This window comes from Brachypodium distachyon, chromosome 1 (assembly GCF_000005505.3).
Source record: "Brachypodium distachyon strain Bd21 chromosome 1, Brachypodium_distachyon_v3.0, whole genome shotgun sequence".
NCBI classification, from domain to species: Eukaryota; Viridiplantae; Streptophyta; class Magnoliopsida; order Poales; family Poaceae; genus Brachypodium; species Brachypodium distachyon.
Genome location: NC_016131.3, coordinates 44,086,267 through 44,095,088, shown reverse-complemented (window position 1 = coordinate 44,095,088; position 8,822 = coordinate 44,086,267). Strand labels below are relative to the sequence as shown.

Below are 8,822 nucleotides of genomic sequence, written 5' to 3'. Positions count from 1 at the left end.
CGACGACTCGAACGTAACCGCGTCCTTGTCCTCATCGGATTCCGGCGAGATCGCCCAGAAGCGCCCAGCGAAGCGCCCCAACGGGACTCCGGGATTTTCGGAGCACATGCTAGTCTTTTGTTGTTGCGAGATCGCCCATGCTTCGTCGTTGCGTAACTTTTGTTGTTTTCATTGGCACAGTTTTGCCCCTTCACAGTAAGTAAGGTACTCCACCTATTTTTAGCACGTGCTCCTAAAAATTTCTGATGGAGTACCATGTAGTATTAGCCATTAGATTTGATTGAATAGACAGTCCACAGTAATTTCGAGGTACCGTAAAAGAGCTCCATGAGGAATTATCCGAACAAGCTCGATACTTGAGGGAACTAAAAAGTTGACATGGAACAAGCACGTTGGTTTTGAAATTTTGGAGTAGCAGACAGGCAAATGGGCAGGCAGGCACTGAGGCAATAGTTGATTTCATTGAGAAACAGGCAGGCAAATGGGCATATTAGCTCATAATGCTGCATAGGTGGACAACATACATCACTGTCTGGAGCTAGGTTGTTTCCCTAAACACCAAGGATGAGCCTTTTTTTTTCTAAACTAAGGATGAGCCTTCAAGCTAACCATTCCGAGCCTCTACTGAGACTATCATGCGGAAAATTGGGTGTACAACACTGTGCCATTGAGAACAGTAGTCCTAGGATTTCTTGCGCCTTGAAGCTGTTAGCTCTTGTTTCGCCCTTCGAGGCGAACTTCTAAGTTCTAATCTTTGATACACAGACTGTTTATCTGTGACCTATATACATTGTGGGCCTTCGTTTTCTATTGAGATCCTATACTGTACCTTAGTCTTTGTATGCCTTCTGTACCATTTCTGAGGAACTATACACTCTGTGTCGAAAGTATTTCCCCTTCTTCACGTAACTGATCCCCAGTTCTCTACAACCTGAGCTTCTATTTTCTTTTTTTGGTTGATCCTCCAATTGTTTGGTTCATCTGTGCCGTCGTCATCGTCAAGGTAAGCCACACGTGCATGTTCATATCCTATTTTCTAACTTTGGATACGTCACACGTCAGACTATCATGTTGATCCTCCAATTGTTTGGTTCATCTCATGAGTGCCGTCGTCATCGTCAAGGCAAGCCACACGTGCATTGCTTTGGTGCCGTTTTAGTCTCTGAAAGATCTCATCAAGTGATCCTGTAGGAGATGATTTTGTGCGCGATAGGCTCAAAGGAAGAAACCTCTTGGAACTCATGTTGGATTTGAAACTCTGAAATCCCGTCTTCATCGAGGTCCATGTTGATGCGGTTCCAGCTGATGAATCTGGTGCTACACTAAGAGGAGATGGCTTTTCAGAGTTCCCCGCTTCAAGCAAAATAGAGGTCGAATGAGTTTCATTCTGCACTTGCTTAACTGACAGATGACTGCTGGCTTGTTCTCTAATAGAAGAATATTTATGGTCAACGTTGACACCAGATTTCGACTGGGCCCCTCCTCCCATTTTGGAAGTATGTACTGTTTCTTTCATTGCCACCTTTTCTGCACCCTGTGGAAAGCAAATTGAAGAATGAAGTAGGAATGAGACCTCCAAGCCCTAAAATTTTAGCTGAAATACAGCCACAGCAGCAAACAGCAGACGTCTAGAGAAAGGAAAGAAGAATATGATACTGCTTCAAAAAGAGAGAAGACTATTAAAGACATCATGAACAAGGACCAATCATGCAAGCAAATAGATTTGCACCTGTAGAACGTTTCCAGATTCAACGTCTTTGCTTACAGATCTGAAGTTTCTTGCCAATGGGGTAACCGGCTCACCGACTTTATGTGCTTGTTCAATCCAAGATCTTTCTGCAGAATAAATACAGCATATTTAAGCAATATCTGACAGGAAAAGCTAGTGAACGAGCAAAAGGATCTGTCTCAACAAAAAAGATGGATCAAAAGACTAGAACAATCAAACGGCCTGAAAGCAAGAGCCATGGTTCAACTTCGAATTATGATTTTATAAATGGTTTTTAAGAACAGCTAAATACTGATGTGAAAGTAAATCATAACTTTCATGTAAAGTGAGAACCTGATATGTGTTGCTGCCAGTTCAATGAACTTTTTATTCACGAAACTAAACTACATCCAAATCCCATAAGACCAAAAAATGTGGTTGTGTGCATCAGTCGATGCACGGGTCGGAGGCACCTCCTCCTTTTTGAAAGAAAAATAAGACCAGGCGGTACGAGAAAAACAAGCATATGCACGGAGTAACAAGAAAAGATACCCATATTTTCCCATCAAAAAAAGAAAAGATACCCATATATGCAGTTCTTACCTCTCTGCAGAATAATCACTCCAGATGGATCAAACCCATCCATATCTTCTTCTTCCTCAGTCCAGAACTTGAACCTTTTCCAGCTTCCAAAGAACTCAAAAAGATACCCAAAGAAATTACCGGCGACCAGCAGAGTATAAACAACCATAATGAGTGGATAGATTCTGTTGAAGTTTCTCCCAAAGAAAGGAACAGCATCATCAATGCTCCCCATCCTCTACAAAATAATGCAAGAATTATTTATCCAGCAGTTAACTAGGACTTATTTATCTGGTAAACAGTATACTTAAACAAATGAAGCGGTAGAACTTCTCTATTCAAATATGTCACTCTGTTCAGTTACGGATCCTCTTTTTCCTGTGAGTGAAAGATTGAATAGTAACAAAAACTGCTAACCTAATTGGACAAAAGTGGTATGCATGAAAACTCCGGGTTTGCTTTGTGCTAGAGAGAGGATGTGGCTTCTTTTTTGTGCTATTTCCTGATACCGGGCTCAGACTTGTGCTATAGATATTTCTCGAACAATTATCATGCCCCAAATAATTCTTGATAACAATTTCTTTTCCCTTCAAAAATAGAAAATGCAACTAAAGGATTATTGTTGGTTTTGTTCACCTTGTGACTGGAGGAAACCTATTCACGTGGAAATTGGTTAAAATCTACATGCTGGATTTTATTATCACAAAGTAGTACACAGAATACCGCAAAGTGCCTCATCAAAACTATTACCTTCTCGAAAGTAGTTTTAGCATCGCCACCAAGGTGAATGAGATTCAGGAAGTTGTACGAAATAGGAGGTGCATATCTTGCAACCATTCTAAAAATTGGCATTTGATACAAAAGTTACATTAGCGTGCAAAAAAAGCTTTGTTCAGTGGACTTGAAACACCAAATGATAGGAAATGGGAAAACTTACGAGCAGATCATAAGCAAGCTGACTGAGCTAGTATGTCCCGGGGTCAGTGAATAGACCACCATCATCCCTAACCTGAAGAGCGGATAATATGTGCAAACGCACATATACATCAATGGAGCAAATGCAACAACCTGTCAAGTGGTAACTCACGTTAGCAGGCAAAACATTAAAAATATTAAAATTTATTTCTTATATGATGAATGTATAAGCAATAATGGGAGATGCATGTGACTAAACAATCCGCACAAAATAAGTTATGCTTACACAAAAGAACATTTACTTTTTGAAATGAAGTTATTGTGCATGTTTGCATCAAAATTAATGGCAACTATACCTTCTAAAGGATTAATTATTGTCTGAATAGGTACAGATACAAGAAAAAGTATTCCCATCTAATTGCGCTGCAAGGTGGAGGAAATATTACAGGTTTTACTCAAACACAAGAAGGTAATGTTACATAGTTCAATGCCAACTTATTAGTTACCTGCACTAGAACTTCTTTCTTTCCTGCAGTATTTATGAGAATGGAGAAAAGTGACAAATGAACACCAGTTGGAAGCAAAGTGGCCTCAGCCAATAGTATGGCAGCTGAGATGCAGCCCAGGATAACAGCAAGAACTCTCAGAAGTTGCCTTCTCAGTATACAACGCCAAATGAACTCTGAAAATGTGAATGTGTCTGCGAGTCAGTACCATCAATTATGGACAGATCAGACATATTAACTTAAAACTGTTGACGTGTCTATATGATGAATTCAGAAAGGCCTAAAAAACATGCATGAGGGTTGGAACTTTTCAGCTAATAAGGAGTTCCATAACAAGGCATAATTCATATGCATTGGCAGTATGGCACTTCCATGAATGTATATCAAGTTCCTGAGCATGATAACTTCATCTATTAGCTTCCTGTAAGGCATTTTCAATTGGTACATTGGTAAAGATATATCAATAGATATATCCAATCTAGATTGGAGGGACATACCTGTGAAGTCAAGGAAGGACCCCAATGTGCCTGGTCGATTTTCCCTGAAACCTGATACATATTTCCTGTAAGAACAAACATAAAGTAAGTAGTAGTGCTTGAAATTTATCTCTCAAAAGATTTGGCACGGGGATAACTCAAAACCACCTTGCAATGCATGTTCATTGTTGTAGTTTGGGTAAACTTAACAAGTATATCTCGTTCAGAGAGATATTGTTTATCGACTATACACTTGATATAGACAAACACAGTTTTGAAATACCAGGAACTAGATCTACCCAAATACCCGTGTTACCATTATTCGAGCAAGTATATCCAATGGCTAAATCAGGCTAACATTTTACGAACGTCACAGAAGTATTTGTTATTACGTTATTCGCAGCTTTCTCCTACATGATAACAAAGGCCACCAGACCTGCTTCCTGAATATGCAATACCGCAATACCATGTATGTATCATTCTACTGGACCGAGGAATCAAATCAATGGAACATTTAGCACTAGTATAAATCACAAAAAATACCCGCAATTAGATAATTGCATGGCTGCACAAAACAAAATACACATCAAAATCAGAGATTTCTCCTGGAAGTGTACCAAAGACATTGACTATAGACTTTCTGCACGAACTGACAGTCTGACACAACCATTCTATCTGTAAAAATAAATGTCAATTACGCACCATCCATCTGCATCACGTTGCTCATAGTTTCTAATAGTGTCTTCCAATTCAAGGGCTTCCATGACATAATTCGCATATTTGCTGAAAAATAATGAAATAGAGTTAAATAGTACTACTAACAACTAAGAGCAGCAAATAATGATTCTGCATTATAAAGAAATTTCGTTCTCGTTTGTGCCTTGAGAGGCTTCTGTATATTTCTCTTTTTCTTTGCTCCCCCCCCCCCCCCCCCCCATTCCCTGTAACTTCATACCTATTAATATATATACTGCCGGATCATCTTCTACAGTTCTCAGTGAAAAACATTTACTAATAAATGCACGCTAAAAGATGTCAACATGTAGTTTAGCATGTCGTACCTTTTACATCTACAGTACTCCTCATGTGCTCTCCTAAGTCGACGTCGAAGTGCAGCCATTGTTTTTCCGTCAGTATCATAATCCATATCATTTTCTTCTAATTTGCCGCCACAAAGATTGAACAATGGGTCATCTCTCAGCTGAGAAAATAGATGTGCGACTATGGGTCAGGACAAATAATTACAATATGTTAAATGTCAACTTGGGTGGGTATCTGAACATCCATACCATTTGAGCCAGCATATTATCAATAATATCCATATAAGGCCTTACTGGGTCACGCTTGGACATTTGCTTCGATGTGGCTTGAACAACCTTAGACAAGGAAATTAAATAGGCCTTTAGCAGAATGCAATGATCATAAAATTGACAATTTAAGAACTCAGAAAAGTACATACAGCGATTGCATTGCAATATTCTTGGTGAGCATATTCAAGTTTTACAGCCATCATTGCAACTGTGCGAGATAGATTCTTTTGGCGGCGAGTCCAATCAGCATTTTTCCATACATTCCTTGGAATTTCGCTCAAGCCAAATCCAAGAAGAAAGGCACCTGTCACTAGTCCGAAGGTATTTGAGCATGCCATAGCAAAGCCCAAGATAGCGCCACGCCTGCAAACAATGGCATTGTTTCAAGTTGTTGTAGTGAAAAGAAAAGAAAAAAGGTTCAAGAAACCTATTCTCCAGCTACTGCAAAACGGATTGAATACAAAAGAAAAAAATGTGAGAAGGATTGAAGTAGTTGAAACAGGACAAAGTTCAGACTGACAAGTAATAAAGGTTACAATACACTAGAGCACACCCAAACAGATCAAATAAAAACCTTGCCTAAAAAAACAGAACTAAGACTGAACTACATGCGCATATAACATGTGTCATACAATATATAAACTCAGTAGGCATTCAAAACATGAGTACGTACCAATCATGATGTATGATTATAAGCATAATAATGCCTAAAAAGCCAATAACTCCCACAATTTCATAAAAGAGCATGTTCGCTCGGATACTGGTTTTCAGCCTTTCTTTAACTGTGAAATCTCCAGCATCCTCATAGCCTTTAATAGTAGGAATGATAGCCCTGTTCAAATAAACAGAATTTCAAATGGGGATAGGGTGAAATGATGGAGTTAGAAAAACAAGCTAACTGAGAGTCGAAAGAGAATTCTGAAAGAAAAGAATAAGGAGTTCCACCAGAAAATCATTATCCAAGCCCCCTATGTAAAACTCTGGTTCTTTGAAGTAACATATTCAGGTGGGGATTCTCTCCCCCACCCGGTGATTGCCTAAAAAAAATCTGATGCCCAAATGGTTGTGTTTTCTCGGGGAAAAAGAAAGAACAACAACACCTACAAAAAATGTCACGATCTTATGTTGTCTACAGACTACAATATAATTTGAGAGAAGCTAAATACAATATACAGTCTTGGTCGAATAGGATATAACTTAGTTAAGTCGACTGAAATGTTTGGTCAAATCATTAAACTATCTAACGAAGCAACATGTCTCAAGAAGGCTAAGCATCTGTAGTACCATTGACCAATTCTTTTCGAAACATATGTATCATTGACCAATTGCTCAACTGAAAACCGAGGCAGCAGTTTCAGACTATTTACATGTATGAAAAGGACATTTCCAGTTTTTCATCTCATCATTAGCCAGTTAGCACACAAATCAACACAAACTATAATGATCAGCGACATACCACCCAAGGGTAAACGTGCTCCAATAAGACCAGCTCCAAAAGAATCCAACGTCACTTTTCTGATTGCCGGTAATTGTCTGTAGGTCAGATAATAAAATAAGAGGTCAGAACTCAGAATAGTGGAAGAGAAGAAGCAAACTAATTCACTGACCTTGCACGCGTACAATGTAAAACCAGTATAACAACATGTCAGCCTTCACATTAAAAGTCTGTTGTGTTAAATATACATCCCGTACCCATCCGTAGTTAATTAATTTCTTAAGTTGGAGGAACAAACGAACTACTGAATCCACAGGCCATGGAGCGACTTACACCATCAAATCCTTCCATTTCCGTTGCTTTTTGTGATTACTTATTTCAAGCTTGATTGACTTTGCATCCACATTCCGAACAGAGTTCTACACCGCACATTCTTACTTCTGTACTCTGCAACCCACACCCACGAGTCCACGAGCAACGGGTTCACAACTTCACGTACGCGATTTATTAGAATCTATATTCACAATTTAGTCTCCAACCCCATAGGCCATAGCGCTTCCCAGGATCTCAGTTAACTCCGAATCCACATACGCGCGAACAACCTAGTTTCCAGTTACGCCCAAAATGATATTGCACGGCAACATTAAGCAAGAGGAGCAGCAAAGCCAGCGCGAATCGGGATGGAAACGTGGTGCCGGGGAGAAACGAAGTGGCTGGCAAGGATCGTACCGTGTAGATGTCGGTGGGGACGAGGATGACGAAGGAGAGGGAGCAGAGCCAGGCGTAGCCGACGGTGGCGAGGACGTACAGCGGCACGGCGGGCCCGGCGAAGTAGCGCAGCGTCGCCGCCACCAACCCTACCGTCAGGGGCAGCGCTATCAGGTAGAAGACCCACATCTCGCCGCCGCCTCGTCGTGCGCCCGCGGCGGCAATGGGGGGAGGAGGAGACTCTGGAATGGGGAGGGTCGAGGTGGCGCGGTGTGGCGGGGAAGGAAGGAAGGAGCCGTGGGGTTAAAAAGCGTGAGCGCGGAGCTGCGGGGAGCAGAGGAAGGAAGGGAGTGGGTGGGCCGGGCCGGACCGGATCAGCGGCTTACGTAATTACGTGGCTGGAGGTGGGCCCGAGTGACGGAACCCGTTTCTTTTGTTTAAATTTTGGTCAAAATAGGAAAAATATCGCCAAATACACAAATGAACCTTTTTTACTCCCTTCGATCCATACTAGTTTTGGAAATATTACATGTATCTAGATGGATCCATGTTTGAACAAATTTGAGACAATTAATATGAATCGGAGTTTGGCCTTCGGCCTCCTGGTCGTCGGTCTGCCACCCGAACCCGACTAGGTTTCTCGGTTGTGTTGTGTCAGAGTTTTGTGCGTTCCCCCTTCCAAAATAACGTCACCACTCTGTAAATATTTTTTACTCTCTTCTTAATGAAAAGACAGTGCTCTTCCCGTTCCTAAAAAGAAAATATGAATTGGAGGAAATCAGGTGCGGAAGACCTGTATCGATTCCAAAGGCCGACAGTATGCTAGTAAGCTGCCACGTTCGGCGGCCAAGCGGCGAAAGCCAGTGATGCCAATACACCAGCTCCTGCCGAATTTTGAGGCTAGATTGTGGGTATAGTTCTAAAAAATAGCTACTTCTTGTGAATTTTGTCACATTTGTCACACAAAGGGACCGATTCGAAGAAAATTCACTCGTTTTACCTGGAGACGTAAGCACACGCGGCCCTTTGCGTCCGCTCGTGTTGGACTTGGAGTGTTTGGACCTCTTCCCAGTCTCGACACGGGGCTTAATTAACTACTCCTGCCTACTGGTAGTATCATTTAGTTGTTGCCGTGTGCGAAATTAATTAAAAATGTTAAAAACTGTCGAGCAGATGTCTCGA

The 8,822-nt window shown here is 41.1% G+C and overlaps 1 protein-coding gene across 2 annotated transcripts; it reads right to left on the bottom strand.

Moving 5' to 3' along the window:
• Positions 1-427: 427 nt before the first annotated feature.
• LOC100846056 (LMBR1 domain-containing protein 2 homolog A) lies at positions 428-7,915 on the bottom strand. Of its 2 annotated transcripts, XR_002961858.1 has the most exons (15): positions 7,662-7,915; positions 6,954-7,030; positions 6,171-6,329; positions 5,647-5,860; positions 5,477-5,563; positions 5,249-5,388; positions 4,890-4,970; positions 4,209-4,273; positions 3,712-3,887; positions 3,228-3,358; positions 3,041-3,128; positions 2,708-2,877; positions 2,312-2,528; positions 1,730-1,836; positions 1,499-1,534 (listed from the first exon to the last, which is right to left on the bottom strand). XR_002961858.1 is itself a non-coding variant. In XM_003560864.4 (14 exons), the coding sequence occupies exons 1-14, from the start codon at positions 7,827-7,829 to the stop codon at positions 1,067-1,069; spliced, it is 2,178 nt and encodes a 725-aa protein (XP_003560912.1). In that variant the 5' UTR covers positions 7,830-7,915; the 3' UTR covers positions 428-1,066. The 2 variants fall into 2 exon arrangements, 1 of the variants encoding a protein (XP_003560912.1); XM_003560864.4 differs by lacking the exon at positions 2,708-2,877 and having other exon boundaries at positions 428-1,534.
• Between the last annotated feature and the right edge of the window lie 907 nt (positions 7,916-8,822).